The sequence below is a fragment of the Pecten maximus genome, chromosome 7, assembly GCF_902652985.1.
Source record: "Pecten maximus chromosome 7, xPecMax1.1, whole genome shotgun sequence".
Taxonomy (NCBI): Eukaryota; Metazoa; Mollusca; class Bivalvia; order Pectinida; family Pectinidae; genus Pecten; species Pecten maximus.
The window spans coordinates 27,693,324-27,718,526 of record NC_047021.1 but is presented as its reverse complement, the minus strand read 5'-3'; the positions used below and the strand labels follow the sequence as shown (position 1 = coordinate 27,718,526).

Genomic DNA, 25,203 nt, shown 5'->3' with positions numbered 1-25,203 from the left:
GGACCATCATTGTCACTGATGCCAAACCCTTAATATCGGAGATCATTGTCGTCACCAATGTCAAACAATTCAATATCGGGGCCCATCATTATTACTTAAGTCAAACCCTCAATGTCAGGGACCATCATTGTCACTGATGTCAAACTCTCAATGTCGGGGATCATCATTGTCACTGATGTCAAACTCTCAATGTTGGGGATCATCATTGTCGCCACCGATGTCAGACACTTCAATATCTAGAACAATCATTGTCACAGATGTCAAACCCTTAAGGTCGGGTATCATCTTTGTCACTGATGTCAAACCTCCAATGTTGGGGACCCTCATTGTCACTGATGTCAAACCTCCAATGTTGGGGACCCTCATTGTCACTGATGTCAAACCTCCTATGTTGGGGACCCTCATTGTCACTGATGTCAAACACTCATTTCCGGGGATCATCATTGTCACTGATGTCAAACACCCTGTGTTGGGAAACATCATTATCACTGATGCCAAACCCTCAATATCGGATTTCATTGTCGTCACCAATGTCAAACACTTCAATATCGGGGCCCATCATTATTACTTAAGTCAAACCCTCCATGTCAGGGACCATCATTGTCACAGATGTCAAACCTTCAATGTCGGGGATCATCATTGTCATTGATATCAAACCCTCAATGCCGGAGATCATCATTGTCACTGATGTCAAACCCTCAATATCGGGGATCATCATCGTCACTGATGTCAAACCTTTACTGTCGGAGTCCATCGTTATCGCTGATGTCAAACGCTTCAATGTCAGGGATCATCATTGTCACTGATGTCAAACTCTCAATGTTGGAGATCATCATTGTCACTGATGTCAAACTCTCAATGTCGGAAATTTTCATTTTCACTGATGTCAAACCCTCAATGTTGGGGATCATCATTGTCGCCACCGATGTCAGACACTTCAATATCTAGAACAATCATTGTCACAGATGTCAAACCCTTAATGTCGGGTATCATCTTTGTCACTGATGTCAAACCTCCAATGTTGGGGACCCTCATTGTCACTGATGTCAAACCTCCAATGTTGGGGACCCTCATTGTCACTGATGTCAAACACTCATTTCCGGGGATCATCATTGTCACTGATGTCAAACCCTCAATGTCGGGAAATATCATTATTACTGATGTCAAACCCTCAATGTCAGGGATCATCATTGTCACTGATGTCAAACCCTCAATGTCGGAGACCATCATTGTCACTGATGTCAAACCCTCAAGTTCGGGGATCATCATTGTCCCTGATGTCAAACCCTCAATGTCGGGGATCATCATTGTCCCTGATGTCAAACCCTCAATACCGGAGATCATCTTTGTCACTGATGTCAAACCCTCAATGTCGGGTATAATCTTTGTTACTGATGTCAAACCCTCAATGTCGGGGATCATTGTCGTCACCGTTGTCAAACACTTCAATGTCGGGGCCCATCATTGTCACTGATGTCAAACCCTCAATGTCGGGGATCATCATTGTCACTGATGTCAAACTCTCAATGTCGGGGATCATCATTATCACTGATGTCAAACGCTTCAATGTCAGGGATCATCATTATCACTGATGTCAAACTTTCAATGTCGGAGATTTTCACTTTCACTGATGTCAAACCCTCAATGTTGGGGATCATCATTGTTGCCACCGATGTCAGACACTTCAATATCTAGAACAATCATCGTCACAGATGTCAAACCCTTGATATCGGGTATCATCTTTGTCACTGATGTCAAACCCTCAATGTCGGGAAATATCATTATTACTGATGTTAAGTCCTTAATGTCGGGGATCATTGTCGTCACAGATGTCTAACCCTAAATGTCGGGGATCATAATGTCACTGATGTCAAACCCTCAGCGTCGAGGATCATCCTTATCACTGATGTCAAACCCTCAATGTCGGGGATCATCATTGTCACTGATGTCAAACCCTCAATGTCGGAGATCATCATTGTCACTGATGTCAAAACCTCACTGTCGGGGATCATCATTGTCACTGATGTCAAACCCTCAATGTCGGGGATCATCATTGTCACTGATGTCAAACCCTCAATGTCGGAGATCATCATTGTCACTGATGTGAAACCCTCAATGTCGAACCCTCAATGTTGAGGATCATTATTGTCAAGGATGTCAAACACTAAATGTTGGAGATAATCATCGTCACCGAAGTCAAGCCTTTGTTTCGTTTGTGTGTGGGACTATTGTTGATAATAAAACCAAGCATGGTGACATTGCGAGGTTTATACCTTGTGTTTGTTACCTCTTTGTTAGTCACAATAAGTAGAGGAACTGACACATTCAAGTGATACATGTATCTTATTCATTAAACCAATGATTAATATAATATAAGAACTGTAAGGACAAGGTCCATATGAAATTAATTAGCGAATAAGATAAATTCAATATTACATGAACACGCATATTAGATTCTATTTCATATACACATGTATTTGGAAGATGTGCTGACGCAGGCATTTTCAGTATTTTTTTGTAAAGAGAATAAATAAATAAATAAAATCGAAATGCTGTACATTACGATACCGCGAGACCATGGGCGCGACGTTATTTAGATTCGACGTTAAAATAGCGATTCTTAAGTGACAATTCTCATTCACATGTAAATGGTACACGTGTCTGCCATATTGTTTTTATGAACGTCAATATAGCACAGCATGTAATCTCGGATAATGAAACGTAATATTCGTAATAAAACGTAATATATTTAGTTACTTTAGTATATTATATTAAAAACGTTCAGAAGGACACGACCGGGCAGCGATTATGAAAAATATCGTATAACCAATTGTAAATTTGAAGATCGTTTATAAACAAATATTTCTGTAAATATCATCTGTCAAGTTCTCAGGTAAACAGCGTACTCCGTCTTGTAGATTTTAGGGTCCGCGGTCGAGGGAGCGGTTCCGTCTCGCTGCTCGCTGGAGTGCTCGAGTAGATATTTCCCCACGTTAAATATTCTATGTACACATATATAGTAATAGTAATGATGTAGACAGCCGGAAAATATTTCAAACTTGTCAACATAGACGTTTTACACACATTCCTAATAGAAGGGAGGTTGACACAGGTAAACTTACATGCACAGGTAAAAACCAGGTAGAAAAAACCAGGCAAGTCACCTGACGATACACTCCGTCACTGCGGACTGTCCCCTTTCGGCTGATCCTTAAATCTGTGTACTACGATTTATTATCACCAGGAAGATTTTATTTCAAGAATTTATAATACAAAAAAATATGTGTAAATGTATGTGTGTGTAGGAGATCTGCCACATGTCACATCTCCATAGGATGACTGTTATGGATTGACACCAATGAGATAGTGTGCCAACACACATAGAGATATACCCATCTAATGACAACAAGCCATATCTATACTGCAATTAACACGTGACAATGTATTGCAGCAATCAGGTGTAGTGAGGAAGTGGGACGGAGGGAAGACAGGTAAGGACGAGTCATCTCTCCGCCGTCTGTCTGCATGCCCTTACACATACCAGCCCTCGGGACTATATATGCTAATGAGATCAGTCAAGTGACTGGGGGTAGATACGGTACGTACGAGGGACTCATGTGATGCTGTAATTAGCGGCCGTCCAATGAGAGACAAATGCCGACCAGTACGTGGCCGTACTAAGTGACAGCCCTTCGTACGACTAATTCATTCATGTTTGTATATATACCTACTATAATGTATATTAGATGGCGGACTAACGTGGATGGAGAGAGTGAAGTCTCGGTCTCGCTGTGTGTAACCCTGTGTATCAACTACATGTAGCTGCAGCAGAAACTAAACAAAGCATAGCAGACGACACAACAAACATCACACTAGTTCTGTTTCTTGGAATCGAAACCATGGAAGATTTCCTTCCACTTTGGTCGAGCCTGGAACGTGAGCAGTACACGTTACAACGGTTGAATTCGGCAGGTGAGGAAACGGACGGTAGCCATGGTGACCAGAGAAGCAGCAGTCCCTCCAGTGTGTGGAGTCTGGAATCCATGGATGATGAAATGTATCTAGAATATTTGTTTTCTCAAGGATTAGCGGATTCTATGGATAAAACGGGGCATATGACTCCTGAAATTGCCGAGTTTGATATTACCTCGGTTCCTACCTCTCCTGTCAATACCATAAACATAAGCGCTAGTGCCAAATTACCAATTGTGCACTGCGATTCATTTGTCAGTGCCAGTTCACCTTTGTTCATAGACAGCGCTGGTTCTGATACGTCCGAGGACAGTTCATGTGATGATGTGTTCGCTAGTTTTCCAAATACGTGTAATGATAGTTCAGAAAAAGAATTCGTGGTACTAGGAGTAGGACTACAGAATCTAATGCATTCATACGCCGCCAAAGCAGTGCCAACACAGGGCCAGGAAATATCCATAGACTTTCCAAGAAAAACCCAAATGGTAAACAGGTGTAACCGGAGTTACCTTACCAAACCCGGATATTCGTTCGCTTCTTCAGGTGCTTTATTAACACAAACAAGCCTATTAGACCCCGCCAAAATACGATCAATCAAAGCACATTCGTCCAAAGCATTAGGCATTAACAAAGACAAAATAGAGGAGAAGATTTATCACTGTACCTACGCCGGTTGTAACAAAGTGTATAGTAAAAGTTCTCACCTGAAGGCTCACCTACGGAGGCATACCGGTGAGAAACCTTTCGAGTGTACCTGGTCAGGTTGTGGTTGGAGGTTCTCCAGGTCAGACGAACTAGCTAGACATAAACGATCTCACTCTGGAATCAAACCCTACCAGTGTAAACTATGTGACAAACGTTTTTCCCGGTCCGACCACTTGTCGAAACACCTTAAGGTTCATCGTAAAAGGTAGGCATTCGTCACATAACATGTGTCATGGTTACACATATATTGTGTAAAGATGTTTGCATCCATATTGTAAAAGTCACGATTTTAATTTCACGTATGACACAAATTACAATTTCTTAAATTCTCGTTATAAAAACACGTACACGACACGTGGTACGACGCTGCACCATTCCGGAAAGCGTTACATTTCGTGTATGTTTGGGCTATAAACACTTTCGCATTATTATCTTTTCAATGCATTGTAAAGTGTTGCAGATTGCTTATAGACCATAGTTTATGGACACGTCTTTATAAATATAGTATACACGTATTCATAATTAATAAGTTAATTGTTTATTACATGACGTGCTATGTGTGTCACATGACACGTGCCGCTACCATGTGTTTGTGTCCAAACAAATGTCGTGACTTTTATTGAAAACCCTATTTTATCTCTGCTATGTAAACCAAGTTTAGGGCTGACCCCACATCACACACCACACAAACCACGTTAGGGATTTACCATACACATTTGAAAAACCTTTTTGTCTCTCTACATGCCACATAAACCTTGTTTAGGACTGACCAAACACATACTGTATTGTTTGCTTACTTCGTGTCCAACAGCTTAACGGTCCCTGTTCGTGTGCTGTGATATAATGTTCCAGGAAAAAAAAAACGTTTTATCAGTCACAGTATCCTATCAGCCGAGTCCTAGTTTATAGAACAATCCCTACAACACTATATATAATAGTACTCAGAAAGATCCTCTCAAAAACTAATTGGAACGGTCAAAATCATTAACTCGAAGTATTTGTTTTAGTTCGGAAGCATTCGATTGATTCTTAGTTGTTTGTAATATCCATCTCGACCTATATTGTATACTTTGTATTGACAACAGTTTAAGGAAGGATGATATAAAACATGTATAGGGAGCTGAAACACAGTTGTTCTGGCCTCAGGTTTTATTGAAGTCTTGTAATGGACGGCCTAGTGTTACTATCAGAAGTTCTGTAGCGGTGGAGCGCCTATATCCGGCACTTATTGTGATCCATTGCAGTGTTAATACGACCAAAGTGCAGTTTCATTGATGTCGTCGTGAACGCCTTATCACAGGATAAATGCACTTGATGAGTCTACCAAAACCTTATGTACACTGTAGGTCCCCGTAGTAAACAGTACAATGAATCCACCGTCACTATAATTACAAACCATTTTTATCAAAAGAGGATCTTTGGTATTTTTGTTTGGTGAAAAATAACCCATAAAGACACATTGGTTGCAAGCATGTCAACGTTATGTCACGGTAAAAGAGGATTTCAGGCTTTTGTTGTTGTTAACGACAAGCACATGATTCCATACGAGCTTTAATACGATTTTTTTCTGTCTCTGATTTTGACATTGGAAGTATTCGATTCTCTAATGCATACGGAGGTATTTAACTAAATAGGCTTTTTTGGTGTTGGTATGTTGCAGGCAGACGTCATAGAAGGCCGCACAGCTCGACGCGCTGGCGTGTACGGGCCATCGATCGAGTGGGATACAGATATATATAAGATCGAGCAACATACCACAGGGAGATCAAACCGCCGGGGTACACCACCTGACCCGTCCCTCATCTTCAAACAGAAAGGTCATCTCGGCATTGGACGACGTCGGCGCGGTTAAATCTGATAAATCGTCTCCCGGTTTGTGCTACTGAAGAAAGCCGGGAAATGTTAAAGATGCAGGTGGTAATATGTTTTATGCTGGAGATAGCGTTGTTTTATACTGGAGCATGATAAACAGACAGCTGAAATAGTTTGCATTGCGTGATCGATGTGGACGGATCAATAGATAGGGAATAGTGGAGATGTAAGGTTAGGAAGAGCTTGCCTGATTGGGGGGCTCAGTGTGTACATCTCTAACAATCCCCTTTCAACAAGGCAAGCTCGCAGCTACACAACCCCTAACAAAAGAGAGATCACGGAGTCACAATCTCCAACCAATTGGGTTTCATGGAGCAACACATCTAGGTTTAATATATTGATGTCCATGGACCCACAAACTAAACGAATCCTTGGTCACAACCTCCGCTACGTACAATTTAAGGAGGGTTCGCTGTGCCACTGACTACAAGAAATGGGGGCCAAATGTCCTCGTATATCAGTGACGTAAATATACAGAAATAAAAAAACAAATGTATGTGATACATGTGCCATGAAAGTCGCCCGAGGGCAGGAATTCCTCGTGTGTGAGACGCCGTACCTATAGAGGGCAGCTTGTGACAGGTATTATAATGTAGTATATGGAAGCTAGTAGACCCATGTGATGCTAAGTCAACCTAAAGTATGGAGCGGATGTGAACAAAAAAGTGCTATGCACTAGATGAGAGTGCAAGTTGATATTCCTGTGTCAAAAATTACTTTATTTACCTTAAACTTGGCGGTCAAGCGTTTTAAGTTATTTGGTCAAGTTTGAACTACAATTATCCAAGTTTGGACTCTAATTGGGGTAGCCTAAACGAATGTGAGGCTGACATTATAGTCATCGGTAATACATATTACAGATAGCGATTCTGATAACCGAATGCACCTGATCAAAGGTACAGACTACCGTACCACTCGGCCGTTGGACCATAAGTCCGGCCGGGGGTGTATATCAAAGTCTTCCTCGCGATAACTGTGGCGAGATAGAGTGAAGAAATTTATCTACCCAGCGATAAATATCAGATACATCAGGAGATACAGGGGACAAATATACCCGAGATAGCTGGGAATATTCCGTTACATGTCGGAACAAGCCCGGAGTATCATCCCGGGATGATGGTGTACACGTATCTTTCGGGGTACATACTCATGGACACACCTGTACACGTTTTACCTGCCGTGCCCTGAAACTACTTATTGATACTCCTTGGTAGACAAGAACAACACTATGTGATATATAATTTGTTATTAGTGAGAAGAACTATTGACCCTTATTACTTAACATTCCATTCATAATACACACATGTCTCTTCACATTCCGGTCCGTAATTCCTGAATTATATGGTGATAGAAGATGTCGCCTCCGTATCAAAAGGGCCACCATTTCCCGTAGTTTATTTGTTAGGGACTACATGTCTCAATCCCCGATACTTTATAGGATCAGATTTTTTAGCTATACTGGCGCCAGAATAAAGAGTTATTTTTTATGTACATATATATGTTCTACAAAGTTTGAGGTGGACATTATAGAATATATTGATTGTTTACCTGACTATGCTTTAACCATCCACTTTACGTACAATCCGTCAATTATTGTTGAAATATAAGAAACTGTTAAACAAAAACGTGAGTTGTCTTTATTTTTTTCGCTGTTGATATTATATGGTAGACCTGTGTTCATGGAAACACGTACAGCATTTAATTGACATTAAGTACAGGAGCAGCATACAAGTGCAAGCGTGTATTTGTCCTTACGCTGGGAAATCATGTCCTTGACTATTGAAACTACATGTACATATCATCTTTTCATATGAAATATGCCTTCTCTTACAATATAGGGATACAATATGGGTCTCGGGTCCCGTAAAGTTGTGCCATTGATCCATGGATACAATATTTGTGTCCTTGATCACGGATACTATATATATGTCCCTGATATAGGGTAAAATATAACTGTAACTTTGACCCTTGATATCATTTATATTTGTGTCCAATATGATTATGACTTTGACCCTTGATACAATTTATATTTGTGTCCAATATGATTATGACTTTGACCCTTGCACTCATTGTGTCTTTGACCGTGAATACCATAAAATGATGTGATTGACCATGGAAACCATTTAAATGTTTAGCCTCCTTGACCATTTGATTGTGTGTGACACTGGAAACCACATATTTGTGCCTTTGACCCTGGATACCATATATTTGTGCCTTTGACCCTGGATACCATATATTTGTGCCTTTGACCCTGGATACCATATATTTATGCCTTTGACCCTGGTTACCATTTATTTATGCCTTTGACCCTGGATACCATATATTTATGCCTTTGACCCTGGATACCATTTATTTATGCCTTTGACCCTGGATACCATATATTTGTATGCTTATCACGTCGCGGATACCATACATTTGTGATATTTTGTACCATATAAGTGTGTCTATTTACTCTGGATACCATTTATTTGTGCCTTTGACTTGGGGTACCATATATTTGTGTATCTGACCCTGGATACCATAGAATTGAGTTTTTGACCCTTGATATCATATTTAGGGTGTGTTTTTTTTATCGGACACCACATGTTTGATTTGTTGATTTTGCCCACCATATTTTGAGTTCTTGTCTTTGACTCCGAACGTTCATGCATCATGATTTTGTAATCTTGCCATAAGACACGACATTTTTTGTCCTTGTTTTGGTCGTGGACGCCGGATGTGACGTATCTATTTTAAATGTGTCCATTACTACTATGTATACAGTAATATGCTATCTGGTATATGACCTTTATTTTTATAACTGGTCGTCGTTCACTTTTTATGCGTATATTGGCGTCACCCTGTTCGTCCGTCCGTCCGTCCGTCCGTCCGTTCGTTCGTAAGTCAACATTTACATTGTCCGGAGGTTTCCCGTAAAAGTACTGAATGAATTTCAATGAAACTTCATACAGTTGTTCCTTGCAACAAGTTCTGGAGACGAGTCGAATTTCAAGGTCGTGGTTTGCGAATCTAGGTCACTGTTACTATTTTTAGAAAGCTTCTTTAACTTTCATTGTCCGGAGATTTCCGGTCAAAGTACTGAATGGATTTCGATGAAACTTCATACAGTTGTTCCTTGCAACAAGTTCTGGAGACGAGTCGAATTTCAAGGTCGTGGTTTTCGAATCATTCTTGAAGTTTACTACTCTCCACCCAAAGCCATTTGATTATCTCTCGGTAAATAAAGGTAACCACACTATATCAAACAACAATTGATTTTATTCCATTTCAGCTTGCACAAACAATAATTTCATTGCACATCTGCATGTATACTCTTATACCTGCATGTTATAATCACGTACTAACCTTGTGCCACTAATATTCCTTATTCACGTTCGCGGTACTCTTGTTTTATTGTGGCATTCCTTTCAAACAGGCGTAGGAAAATTTAAATTTAATTTAATAATTTACTGTTTGAAGCCACGAAAATTCAATCAACAAAACTTGCCAGTCATCCTATGGTAGAATTTTGTATTAATACAAAGTTAATCTCATTAAAAACGTCGACTTGTTAATTTCGCTATTGCAGTGTATCATTAAGGAGCCGATTTACAAGTCTAATATAATTAGATAGACTCTTACACACCAGGCAAGAACGAATAATAAGTTCAACCAATAATACACACGGTCATAATTATCACTAGTAAAAACACTACAGATATAGGCAGGTATAACTGCGCGTGCTTCCCTAGTACAAAATTAAATGACGTGTTCATGCACTTAATGTATGTAAACTTTCAGAAAAAAAGGGGCAAGTTGGTTTATTTTTGTCTTTCAAATCCCAGGCCAACATTGCGAAATGTACAGTCAGACGTATCCCAGCCACACTGGTATGAAACAATAACACATTTACAACTACACAAGATTAAAGTCAATAACAAAGAAGGAATGCTCCAGTGAGTTCATCAAGTCTGTGACATTTCTATTTCTGTCTTTATCAATTCCTTTATCGATTACTTTTTAATTAAGAACAATCAGAAAGTGTGGTGACTTCATCGAGTAAAACATTCTCGAAAAATTAGTGGATACTTTAGTAGTAAAATCAAGATTCATTATGTGTCAAATGTCAAATGACACATATTCATCAAATCATCACAACCATGCATCAAATTTCACAAATTTCAAATGTAAAACAAATGTCAAAATAGCGATGTCTACAGAAAGTAGATACAGTGGTGAGGGTGATGTGGTATGTAGTGGTGAGGGTGATGTGGTGTGTATTGGTGAGGGTGATGTGGTATGTAGTGGTGAGGGTGATGTGGTATGTAGTGGTGAGGGTGATGTGGTATGTATTGGGGGAGGGTGATGTGGTATGTAGTGGTGAGGGTGATGTGGTGTGTATTGGTGAGGGTGATGTGGTATGTAGTGGTGAGGGTGATGTGGTATGTAGTGGTGAGGGTGATGTGGTGTGTATTGGTGAGGGTGATGTGGTGTAGTGGTGAGGGTGATGTGGTATGTAGTAGGGGATGAGTGGTGTGATGTGGTATGTATTGGGTGAGGGTGATGTGGTATGTAGTGGTGAGGGTGATGTGGTATGTAGTGGTGAGGGTGATGTGGTATGTAGTGGTGAGGGTGATGTGGTATGTAGTGGTGAGGGTGATGTGGTATGTAGTGGTGAGGGTGATGTGGTATGTATTGGGGAGGGTGATGTGGTATGTATGGGGTGAGGGTGATGTGGTATGTATTGGTGAGGGTAATGTGGTATGTAGTGGTGAGGGGTGATGTGGTATGTAGTGGTGAGGGTGATGTGGTATGCATTGGGGAGGGTGATGTGGAATGTAGTGGTGAGGGTGATGTGGTATGTATTGGGGAGGGTGATGTGGTATGTAGTGGGGAGGGTGATGTGGTATGTAGTGGTGAGGGTGATGTGGTATGTATTGGGGAGGGTGATGTGGTATGTAGTGGGGAGGGTGATGTGGTATGTAGTGGTGAGGGTGATGTGGTATGTAGTGGGGAGGGTGATGTGGTAGGTATTACGGAGGGTGATGTGATATGTATTACGGAGGGTGATGTGACATGTATTACGGAGGGTGATGTGGTATGTAGTCGGAGGGTGATGTGGTATGTAGTGGTGAGGGTGATGTGGTATGTAGTGGTGAGGGTGATGTGGTATGTAGTGAGGAGGGTGATGTGGTATGTAGTGGTGAGGGTGATGTGGTATGTAGTGGGGAGGGTGATGTGGTAGGTATTACGGAGGGTGATGTGATATGTATTACGGAGGGTGATGTGATATGTATTACGGAGGGTGATGTGGTATGTAGTCGGAGGGTGATGTGGTATGTAGTGGTGAGGGTGATGTGGTATGTAGTGGGGAGGGTGATGTGGTATGTATTGGTGAGGATGATGTGGTATGTATTGATGAGGGTGGTGTTGGTATGTATTTGGGAGGATGATGTGGTATGTAGTGGTGAGGGTGATGTGGTATGTATTGGGGGGTGATGTGGTATGTAGTGGGAGGGTGATGTGGTATGTAGTGGTGAGGGTGATGTGGTATGTATTGGAAGGGTGATGTGTGGTATGTATGGTGAGGGTGAGTGTGGTAGTAGTGGGGGGTGATGTGGTTATGTGTGGGGTGTGAGGTTGGGTATTGTGATTGGGGGAGGGTGATGTGGTATGTTAGTGGGGGGGTGATGTGGTATGTAGTGGTGAGAGGTGGATGTGGTATGTAGTGGGGGAGGGTGAGTGGTTGTAGGTAGCGTGGAGAGGGTCCTGTGATTGGGGATGGTATGTGATGTTGGGTGAGGGGTGATGTGGTATGTATTGGGAGGGTGATGCTGGTGATGTAGTGGGGAGTGGTGATGTTTGGTAGTAGTGGTGGAGGGTGATGTGGTATGTAGTGGGAGTGAGGTGTGGAGTAGTGGTGAGGGTAGTGGGTTGTTGATGGGGGTGATGTGGTCATGTATGGGAAGGGTGATGTGTATGGGTATGTGCTGTAGTGGTGAGGGTGGTGTGGTATGTCGTGGTGCGGAGGTGATGTGTGGTATGTAGTGGTGAGGTGCGGTGGTATGTATTGGTGAGGGTGATGTGGTCGTAGTGGGGAGGTCTGTGGTCTGTCTTGGGCGGGTGATGTGGTCGTAGTGGGGGGTGTGTGGTTGTAGTGGTGGGGGTGATGTGGCTGTTTGGCGGGTGAGGTGGTATGTCTGGGAGGGTGATGTGGTATGTATTGGTGGGTGAATGGTTGTGATGTGGGGAGGATGTGCGGATGTTAGTGGTGAGGGTGATGTGGTATGTAGCGGGGGTGAGGGTGATGTGGTATGTAGTGGTGAGGGTGATATGGTATGTATTAGGGAGGGTGATGTGGTATGTAGTGGGAAGGGTAATGTGGCATGTATTATGGAGGGATGTTATTGGACATTTAAGAAGACTGCTACATTTACGGTATATTGAATTTTCATCCTCACTGGAAGAGTTCCTCGTAATTGTACACATCGGAGATTTAGACCCCAATTATTCGCCATTGTGTTGCCTATAGATTTACTATACCATCACTTCTGATTACACGTTCGGACAAAGAGAACCATTTTATGTGTAGTAGATCACCGTTCAAGGGGAATCTAGTTTAAAGTCTATCGAATGATGTAACATCTCGTCATTTGATTTGCGAACACGTGTACAGCAACTTGGCATGAATGTGACCAAAATAGGAGATTGAGGTCTTGATTCTGATTATGTAGTTCAACAAGAAGAATGGAGTCTGAAGTAAAGTGTATCTTTAGTTTTTATTTACGTGCATGTGGTATATAGTACAACACGTGTTTTTCCTTTAGTTTTTATTTACGTTGATGTGGTATATAGTACAACACGTGGTTTTCTCTTTAGTTTTTATTTACGTTGATGTGGTATATAGTACAACACGTGTTTTTCTCTTTAGTTTTTATTTACGTGCATGTGGTATACAGTACAACACGTGGTTTTCTCTTTAGTTTTTATTTACGTGCATGTGGTATACAGTACAACACGTGGTTTTCTCTTTAGTTTTTATTTACGTGCATGTGGTATACAGTACAACACGTGGTTTTCTCTTTAGTTTTTATTTACGTGCATGTGGTATATAGTACAACACGTGGTTTTCTCTTTAGTTTTTATTTACGTGCATGTGGTATATAGTACAACACGTGGTTTTCCCTTTAGTTTTTATTTACGTGCATGTGGTATATAGTACAACACGTGGTTTTCTCTTTAGTTTTTAGCTCACCTGCCCGAAGGGCAAGTGAGCTTATGCCGTGGCGCGGCGTCCGTCGTCCGTCCGTCGTCCGGCCGTCCGGCCGTCCGTCCGGCGTCAACTTTTCCATTCAAGCAACTTCTACTCAATAACCAAAAGGCCCAGAGACCCAATATTGGGCCTGTAGCATGCTGGGGTGAAGGGCTACCAAGTTTGTTCAAATGAATGACCTTGACCTTCATTCAAGGTCACAGGGGTCAAAAAGGCTAAAATCTTTAAACGACTTCTTCTCAATAACCAACAGTCCCAGGGAGTTGATATTAGGTCTGTAGCATGCTGGGGTGAAGGGCTACCAAGTTTGTTCAAATGAATGACCTTGACTTTCATTCAAGGTCACAGGGGTCAAATATGCTAAAAAAATTTAAACGACTTCTTCTAAATAGCCAAAAGACCCAGGGACTTGATATTGGGTCTGTAGCATGCTGGGATGAAGGGCTACCAAGTTTGTTCAAATGAATGACCTTGACCTTCATTCAAGGTCACAGGAGTCAAAAAGGCTAAAATCTTTAAACGACTTCTTCTCAATAACCAACAGATCCAGAGACCTAATATTTGGCCTGCAGCATACTAGGGTGAAGGGCTCCCAAGTTTGTTCAAATGAATGACCTTGACCTTCATTCAAGGTCACAGGAGTCAAAAAGGCTAAAATCTTTAAACAACTTCTTCTCAATAACCAAGAGGCCCAGGGAGTTGATATTGGGTCTGTAGCATGCTGGGGTGAAGGGCTACCAAGTTTGTTGAAATGAATGACCTTGACCTTCATTCAAGGTCACAGGAGTCAAAAAGTCTAAAATCTGTAAACGACTTCTTCTCAATAACCAACAGATCCAGAGACCTAATATTTGGCCTGCAGCATACTAGGGTGAAGGGCTCCCAAGTTTGTTCAAATGAATGACCTTGACCTTCATTCAAGGTCACAGGAGTCAAAAAGGCTAAAATCTTTAAACAACTTCTTCTCAATAACCAAGAGGCTCAGGGAGTTGATATTGGGTCTGTAGCATGCTGGGGTGAAGGGCTACCAAGTTTGTTCAAATGAATGACCTTGACCTTCATTCAAGGTCACAGGAGTCAAAAAGTCTAAAATCTGTAAACGACTTCTTCTCAATAACGAACAGATCCAGAGACCTAATATTTGGCCTGCAGCATGCTAGGGTGAAGGGCTCCCAAGTTTGTTCAAATGAATGACCTTGATCTTCATTCAAGGTCACAGGAGTCAAAAAGGCTAAAATCTTTAAATGACTTCTTCTCAATAACCAAGAGGCCCAGGGAGTTGATATTGGGTCTGTAGCATGCTGGGGCAAAGGGCTACCAAGTTTGTTGAAATGAATGACCTTGACCTTCATTCAAGGTCACAGGAGTCAAAAAGGCTAAAATCTTTAAACAACTTCTTCTCAATAACCAAGAGTCCCAGAGACCTAATATTTGGCCTGTAGCATGCTGGGGTGAAGGGCTCCCAAGTTTGTTCAAATGAATGACCTTGACCTTCATTCAAGGTCACAGGAGTCAAAAAGGCTGAAATCTTTAAACGACTTCTTCTCAATAACCAAGAGGCCCAGGGAGTTGATATTGGGTCTGTAGCATGATGGGGTAAAGGGCTACCAAGTTTGTTCAAATGAATGACCTTGATCTTTATTCAAGGTCACAGGAGTCAAAAAGGCTAAAATCTTTAAACGACTTCTTCTCAATAACCAACAGTCCCAGGGAGTTGATATTGGGTCTGTAGCATGCTGGGGTGAAGGGCTACCTAGTTTGTTCAAATGAATGACCTTGACCTTCATTCAATGTCACAGGGACCAAACAGGCTCAAATCTTTAAACGACTTCTCAATAACCAAGAGTCCCAGGGAGTTGATATTGGGTTTGTAGCATGCTGCGGTAAAGGGCTACCAAATTTGTTCAAATGAATGACCTTGACCTTCATTCAAGGTCACAGGAGTCAAAAAGGCTAAAATCTTTAAACGACTTCTTCTCAATAACCAACAGTCCCAGAGACCTAATATTTGGCCTGTAGCATGCTGGGGTAAAGGGCTACCAAGTTTGTTCAAATGAATGACCTTGACCTTCATTCAAGGTCACTGGAGTCAAAAAGGCTAACATTTTAAAACGACTTCTTCTCAATAACCAAGAGTCCCAGGGAGTTGATATTGGGTCTGTAGCATGCTGCGGTAAAGGGTTACCAAGTTTGTTCAATTGAATGACCTTGACCTTCATTCAAGGTCACAGCGGTCAAAAAGGCTAAAAATTTTAACAATTTCTTCTCAATTACCAACAGTCCCAGAGACCTAATATTTGGCCTGTAGCATGCTGGGATGAAGGGCTCGCAAGTTTGTTCAAATGAATGACCTTGATCTTCATTCAAGGTCACAGGAGTCAAAAAGGCTAAAATCTTTAAACGACTTCTTCTCAATAACCAAGAGTCCCAGGGAGTTGATATTAGGTCTGTAGCATGCTTGGGTAAAGGGCTACCAAGTTTGTTGAAATGAATGACCTTGACCTTCATTCAAGGTCACAGGAGTCAAAAAGGCTAAAATCTTGAAACGACTTCTTCTCAATAACCAAGAGTCCCATAGAGTTTATATTGGGTCTGTAGCATGCTGGGGTAAAGGGCTACCAAGTTTGTTCAAATGAATGACCCTGACTCGCATTCAAGGTCACGTCGATCAAGTATGCTTAAATCTTTAAATGACTTTTAGTGAAAAGCCAAAGTGCAGAGAGACATTATTATATTGGTCCTGTAGCATGCTTTCAAATAACTGCAGGATCCATATATGAAAAGATCACTGCATTGCAGGTGAGCGATTTGGGCCCATTGGGCCCTTGTTATTTACGTGCATGTGGTATATAGTACAACACGTGGTTTTCCCTTTAGTTTTTATTTACGTGGATGTGGTATACAGTACAACACGTGGTTTTCTCTTTAGTTTTTATTTACGTTGATGTGGTATATAGTACAACACGTGTTTTTCTCTTTAGTTTTTATTTACGTGCATGTGGTATATAGTACAACACGTGGTTTTCTCTTTAGTTATTATTTACGTGGATGTGGTATACAGTACAACACGTGGTTTTCTCTAGTTCTATGCGGACAAGACAAGAGTGAGAAATAACAGAATTACATAACAGCTAATCAAAGACCAGACAAAATATTTCTGATAAAAACAGGTCTGATATCATTCTTGTAAATTCTAAAATAATTCATTATTCTTCATGAATTCTCCACCCACAGTCCATAGATACTGTAATAAAGATACAATGTAAATAGACAGTGGGTTTGGAGTTGATGCCAAGTCCCTGTGAATACATATGGACATACATGTATTTCTCGTACGTTTAACACTGTCTGATATTAGAGCACTTCACAGTAGAGAAAGCTGTCTGAAATCGGATTAATAATGATCACTGGAAATACGCCATCACGTATACTACAAAGCGAAATATAGCATCAGAAAATTCTGACCTGCTTCGACATTGATTTCATCCATAACGAAGATAGCGGATTTAAAGTGTTAGCTTACTAATAAAAACGTTGGGTTTTTTTCGTCACCAGGTTCCAAGACGTTCAATGAACAACTCTTAAACTATACAATCTTCATGGTTCTAGTTTTACGTTTTACGTATAAGTAAAACATCACATAGTGTGTCAATGTTGGATGTCAATTAATACCTAATTAGTTATAATAAGCTTACCACCAGGAGAATAACACTATTTCCACGCACTACTGTTAAATCCGTCATATCTCTAAGTACAAGGCATTGTGCACGTGTATTTGTTGATCATTTCTACTTGAAACCAACGCATCATTAAATGTTTGTAAATGTAGAAATAATAATAGATCGGGGATTTCATGATGATATATGATAAAATAAATTATCAACGTATTCGATTCCAAAAATGTTCTCAGAGAAGACATAAACTCGAACCGCCCGTTATTTCTGCAGATATACAGAATACAAAGTTAATTCAAAAACGACATTTACCTAATGCTCGACTAGCCCGAGTTTCCTCGGGGAATGCACCAGACATCTATCTGTGAGAACGTCGAAGTCTGGTGTCAGGTCCAGAGGAAACTCGGGGCTAATGGTCGACGAAACAGACTTTGTGTCCTTGTGGTATATGGAGGATTGCTGGAACTTAATGGCGACAGAATAACGATCCGTTTTTATTCAAAGACGAATTTCGGTCATCTTCGTTCGTCAGCAACAGTACTGACTGGACTTTAGAACGTTGAGACGGCTGGCCGTAATGGTCTAGCAGCACATTTACTTACATAAGATGGAACCCGTCAAACAATCACCGGATAGTTAGACATCCGGATTTATGATGACTGAGTAATGAGGCAGCCAGGCTAGTGATGGCTGGAGAACGAGACGTCCGGATTAACGGTGATACTTTAATGGAATATCCGGATTAGTTGTATCTTTATATGGAGACATCCGTCAATAGATGAAATTCTGTGAATAGCGGATGCTGGACTGTGTGGCAGTGATATCTGGATTAACGAGACTACCGAGTGTTGGATTAAAAGTTAATTATTTGGCGATATTACCGGCTAGCTGAACCTTGCCTAATGTTTAGTAAATTAATGGCTCACGGTCCAATAGAGGTTTCCATTTATTCCATTGCCTTTTAATACTTTCTTTTTGACCCTTTATGTATTTTTGAACCTTGAAATTATCTTTAATGGTATTAATCAAAGCGTTGATATTCAGAGAACTGTTAAGACATCTAGTTTTGTATATATAGTTTTTTATAATAATTCATATTTGATTATCAACATAGCTACATTGGTGTGAAACTATTCCAAAAAGAAATGATTCTTTATTATAAGCAAACGGTACAAAAAGTATGTCTAACAAGTTTTCTAATCTCTGTAGGAACAGTTGTACTTCTCTACATTCCCATAATCAATGCAAAATTGACTCATTTTCTAAATTACAAAAAGTACATAAAGGACTTGGTTTTAAGTTTATTTTATGGAGAAAGGTGTTTGTTACTAAAATATGGTGGATGCTTCTAGTTTGAGACCATATCAATTTTAAATGTTTAGTTACTGTAAAAGGAAGTTCATAAATTTTTGACCATTTTTCCTTATCAAAATTGAACTCTTGGTTCCATTTACTGGTGCCAGTAGGTGTTGATGCTGGAGCTATTATTGAATTGTAAAAGTCTTTATCTCTTTCCTGCATTGAAAAGCTTTATAATGGTAATGAAAGTCTATGAGGATGCTAATATTTACTATCAAAATGTACCTTCTATTTAATTGAGAATGTGTGAGTGTGTGAAAGATGTTAATATGTCATTTATGTTTACCATGATTAAAATTTGAAAAATAAAATAAATACAAAAAAAAAAAAAAAATTAAATAAATAAATAAAAATAAAAATTAATGGCTCACAGCAAAATCAATGTCCTAACTTATCCTGAACGTCTTGGAACTGCACTCTGCGACGAAATTGAGCAATTTCTAGAAATCATTGGCACCATTAAAGTTAAAGATGTTTTCAAAATGAAATGCCATATCAATGGAGTATTACCACAGGCTAAGAGAGAATTGTGGCGACAAATGTCTGTCTATGCTAGGAGTATGAGCATTGAATGTGTCACAGAGGAACTGGCCTTGGTTGGCAAATGGCGGTCTGTACAACAGAGGAACTGGCCTTGGTTGGCAAATGGCGGTCTGTACAACAGAGGAACTGGCCTTGGTTGGCAAATTGCGGACTGTGTTACAGAGGAATTGGCCTTGGCTGACTTCAAAATGTCGGCATATGACCAAATGTTGGTCAGCCAAGAATGGTAGTATGCTTGCGTTCTATATTACACTATGTAAATGCTATAATTAGCATTCCTAAAGAGGCACGGTGGTCAAGTGGAATGACGCAGCTAGGACACATATGACGTACTCTTTGAAGGGCTCACACAATAATTTAATATATGTTATCACTAGTGACTCCATCCCTTTATTCGCTCGTTTGAAGTTCAAATGATCTGAAATTGATATCAAATTAAAGTTTGAAGTTTTTTCTATCGGATAAATTTGTTATTGTATAGGTTTTATGGCATATTAGAGCACACGGGTACTCGAAAGACAGTAACCCAGACAATTACAGTGCACTGGGGAACCCCCACTAGGGGAATTCCCGCCTTTTTACACCTCGAATCCTACGTCATTCTATTTTCAGTACGAGTGTATATTTTTGATATTCCAAATCTCAAGACCCTACTCGTTATTCTCATATGTAGAAAGTATCCATTTCATATGTTATTTACTTAGGAAAACAGCTACAAACCTAAGAAACACATTTTCCTCAGGGAATTGGTTCATACGAAACACCAGCTGATTGGCTGATTTAGTTGTGTGAGTCCTGAACAAGATACTTTACTCCAATGACATTGTGTTCTAGTCCATTCAGCATGATTTATCGATAGGGCAGTTTAAGAAATGTCGGGTGTAAGTTGGTAGTGCCGAATGGCAGCTCCGGTTGTATGCTCCCCAGGGAGTTAAGAAAGGCACTGGCTCGTACCTAAGGTAGTTTGTGTTTCCCATTTATAGTATATAGATATACCACCCCTTATATATATGTACAGTGTCTTTATTCAAATAAAAATTCAATACATTAAACAGTTTGGAGTTAGAAAACAAAAAAAATAACCCACCTACCAACGTCGTAGTGTGGTCCGATCACCTTGACGTGGTAACATGTCCATTTTCTCGATGAGACCTTTTTGTTTGCCCAATATTATGAAGTTAACATTATGCGGACTTGTGTTTATATAGCATTGTATATATAGGAGGATACGACAACCTGCTGGGTTTTAGTGTATATAAATGGTGCTTATTCAGATTTTACTTTCAAACAAGTTAGGTCAGTTAATGTCACCGCTCCCACAAAACTCAAGTGCATTTTGTTTCATCAAAGATTTTCTGTATGGGTGTGCTACTTTTCTGCAGCGTTCCCCATACAGCACGCGGCCTTGTTTAATATATCTACTTAATGCTGACACAGTTAGCATAGAGTTTATTTTGGAACTCCTTATATATATCTATATAAAGTGTACAGTGTGAAGAATCGCCAAGATGCGACGAAAGTACTAAAGACTTGTCCAGTTTTTACTTTATGTATTACTTCGTTCGGATCAGACAACTTTGTTATATATCATATACCTGTATCTTCAAGTTTTACTGTTTTTATATATTACAATATTAATAAACATATTTACTTTTTATCGAATCTATTTTTATGTATCCTTGCATTATGTACTCTATATTTTGTGGTAGATCCTATAAGTGAGTTCCGAGGTCATCCGAAATTCACAATTCCGTGGTTATTTAGCTCGTGGGTAAATACTGCATATGAAATTCTGTAAAATCTTATTCATGGAAAGTGCTGAAAATATTTCTGTTTGTGAAAGTGCCGGTGTGGCATGGTATTTTGAAGCATGGTGAAATGAACCTGGGTCAAAATACCATAATGGTAAAGTGAACACTGGTTCAGTTAAATAATGTCTTTGATGACCCCCCAGCCCCCACCCCATCCCCATGGGAAGCCACCCTATAATTTAATTTTAATTGACTTTTCTGCACACAATTTTTTATCAGTTATCTTAGTTATTTCTCTAAACCTGATAAAACAAAAAATAGGGTGGGGCAGGGATCTTCTTTTTACCACGACCATGGTAACGTGAAGTGCCCCGCCCAACCCGAAATTTCTGGAACCCCAGACATTTGTTGGGGGGTGTTAATGTGTTAGAGGAATAAAACGAGGTAATCTGAAAAAAAAGATGCTTCACTTTACCATACTACAGTACACCGGTATAACACGGGGAGAATATTTTAATCCCGTCATTCGTGTTGACAGGCAAGGGTTTCCGATCCACCGCTGGTTTAAATTAGAGGGATTCAACACGACATGTACACATTGTGTGCCTTCGTTCATTAACTAGAATTATGGTGGTCCTATCAACGTGTTATTTACCTTACAGGGAGTGGTGTTCGTAGGGCGGAGGGTTGTTTTTGACAGGGGGTGGGGGTTGTGTGAAGATGCATTGTCTAGGCGTTCCGATAACACATCAGACATATTAAAATTGTCTCATCTTCGTATAAACTTTTGAATAACTGTCAGCTGTAAAAACGATATAAATCCTATACTAGAACTTATATAGCAATACGACATTAAGTGGAAATCTGTTTTCGGTACACTGTGTTTAAATAAATGTGTTTTTGCAACATCAACTTTTTGATAAAGATTTTCGGTCATTTAAACAGCCCCATTATTTTGCAGTTAAGTATCTATAAAAACAGAAGAGTAAGTAAAATGTAAATTTATATTGATAGAGCTATAACAAGGTTGGGGCTGTCCGTGCCGAGGTCGTTGTGTACACAGTTTATTTGTCGGGTATATGTGTGGGATCAGCCCAGGTCAGGAAGACTAGGTCAGGCTGATTAACACTGTATTTACTGGAGTTACTGTTCAACTGCAATGTAATTATCATATGATAATGTATATACATATCCCAAAAGTCTTAATACGCAAAAATAATCGCCATGTCATATTTCATTATTAAGAAAATGTACCTGTTGTCAACCATCTGGACTGTATCAATTTGTTACAGAATGTATATAAACATGTACATGTATAGTCTATATACTTTATTACATGTATAATACTTATCTATATACTGTGTTACATGTATAATACTTATCTATATACTGTATTATATGTATAATACTTATCTATATACTGTATTATATGTATAATACTTATCTATATTCTGTATTACATGTATAATACTTATCTATATACTGTATTACATGTATAGTACTAATCTATATACTATATTACATGTATAATACTTATTTATATACTGTATTACATGTATAATATTTATCTATATACTGTATTACATGTATAGTACTAATCTATATACTGTGTTAAATGTATAATACTTATCTATATACTGTATTACATGTATAATACTTATCTATATACTGTATTACATGTATAGTACTAATCTATATACTGTGTTAAATGTATAATACTTATCTATATACTGTATTACATGTATAATACTTATCCATATATTATATTACATGTATAATACTTATCTATATACTGTGTTACATGTATAATACTTATCTATATACTGTATTACATGTATAATACTTATCTATATACTGTATTACATGTATAATACTTATCCATATATTATATTACATGTATAATACTTATCTATATACTGTGTTACATGTATAATACTAATCTATATACTGTATTACATGTATAGTACTTATCTATATACTGTATTACATGTATAATACTTATCTATATACTGTATTATATGTATAATACTTATCTATATACTGTATTACATGTATAATACTTATCCATATATTATATTACATGTATAATACTTATCTATATACTGTGTTACATGTATAATACTAATCTATATACTGTATTACATGTATATTACTTATCTATATACTGTATTACATGTATAATACTTATCTATATACTGTATTATATGTATAATACTTATCTATATACTGTATTATATGTATAATACTAATCTATATACTGTATTATATGTATAATACTTATCTATATTCTGTATTACATGTATAGTACTTATCTATATACTGTATTATATGTATAGTACTAATCTATATACTGTGTTAAATGTATAATACTTATCTATATACTGTATTACATGTATAATACTTATCCATATATTATATTACATGTATAATACTTATCTATATACTGTGTTACATGTATAATACTTATCTATATACTGTATTACATGTATAATACTTATCTGTATACTGTATTACATGTATAATACTTATCCATATATTATATTACATGTATAATACTTATCTATATACTGTGTTACATGTATCATACTTATCTATATTCTGTGTTACATGTATCATACTTATCTATATATTATATGTATAATACTTATCTATATATTATATTACATGTATAATACTTATCTATATACTGTGTTACATGTATAATACTTATCTATATACTGTGTTACATGTATAATACTAATCTATATACTGTATTACATGTATATTACTTATCTATATACTGTATTACATGTATAATACTTATCTATACACTTTATTACATGTATAATACTTATCTATATACTTTATTACATGTATAATACTTATCTATATACTGTGTTACATGTATAATACTTATCTATACACTTTATTACATGTATAATACTTATCTATACACTTTATTACATGTATAATACTTATCTATACACTTTATTACATGTATAATACTTATCTATACACTTTATTACATGTATAATACTTATCTATATACTTTATTACATGTATAATACTTATCTATATACTGTGTTACATGTATGCTGATAACATATCTGATGTGAACTTATCATCATTTGACTGTTCATAATTCGAAATAATACACATATAAAATCAAACCCAATTGGTATGAAACGTGGCTACTTTATATTGCATGTACATATAGGACGGCGATGACTCGTATCAGAGACCAGTAGGACGGCAATGACTCGTATCATAAACCAGTAGGACGGCAATGACTCGTATCATAAACCAGTAGGACGGCAATGACTCGTATCAGAGGCCAGTAGGACGGCGATGACTCGTATCAGAGGCCAGTAGGACGGCCATGACTCGTATCAGTGGCCAGTAGGACGGTCATGACTCGTATCAGAGGCCAGTAGGACGACAATGACTCGTATCAAAAACCAGTAGGACGGCAATGACTCGTATCAGAGGCCAGTAGGACGGCAATGACTCGTATCAGTGGCCAGTAGGACGGCAATGACTCGTATCATAAACCAGTAGGACGGCAATGACTCGTATCATAGGCCAGTAGGACGGCAATGACTGGTATCAGAGGCCAGTAGGACGACAATGACTGATATCAGAGGCCAGTAGGACGACAATGACTCGTATCATAAACCAGTAGGACGGCAATGACTGGTATCAGAGGCCAGTAGGACGACAATGACTCGTATCAGAGACCAGTAGGACGGCAATGACTGATATCAGAGGCCAGTAGGACGACAATGACTCGTATCATAAACCAGTAGGACGGCAATGACTGATATCAGAGGCCAGTAGGACGACAATGACTGGTATCAGAGACCAGTAGGACGGCAATGACTCGTATCATAAACCAGTAGGACGGCAATGACTGGTATCATAAACCAGTAGGACGGCAATGACTGGTATCATAAACCAGTAGGACGGCAATGACTCGTATCATAAACCAGTAGGACGGCAATGACTCGTATCAGAGGCCAGTAGGACGGCAATGACTCGTATCAGAGGCCAGTAGGACGGCAATGACTCGTATCAGTGGCCAGTAGGACGGTCATGA

At 39.0% G+C, this 25,203-nt stretch overlaps 2 protein-coding genes across 2 annotated transcripts; both read left to right on the top strand.

Annotated features, from left to right (window-relative positions):
• The first annotated feature begins 979 nt into the window (after positions 1-979).
• LOC117331156 (saposin-like protein 11) lies at positions 980-2,136 on the top strand. Its single transcript, XM_033889753.1, has 2 exons — positions 980-1,376; positions 1,883-2,136. Exons 1-2 carry the CDS (start codon positions 980-982, stop codon positions 2,134-2,136), a joined length of 651 nt encoding a protein of 216 aa, XP_033745644.1.
• Positions 2,137-3,340: 1,204 nt separating this feature from the next.
• On the top strand, positions 3,341-7,581 carry LOC117330440 (Krueppel-like factor luna). The gene is made up of 2 exons (XM_033888721.1): positions 3,341-4,882; positions 6,338-7,581. Exons 1-2 carry the CDS (start codon positions 3,900-3,902, stop codon positions 6,348-6,350), a joined length of 996 nt encoding a protein of 331 aa, XP_033744612.1. The 5' UTR covers positions 3,341-3,899; the 3' UTR covers positions 6,351-7,581.
• The last annotated feature ends 17,622 nt before the right edge of the window (positions 7,582-25,203 follow it).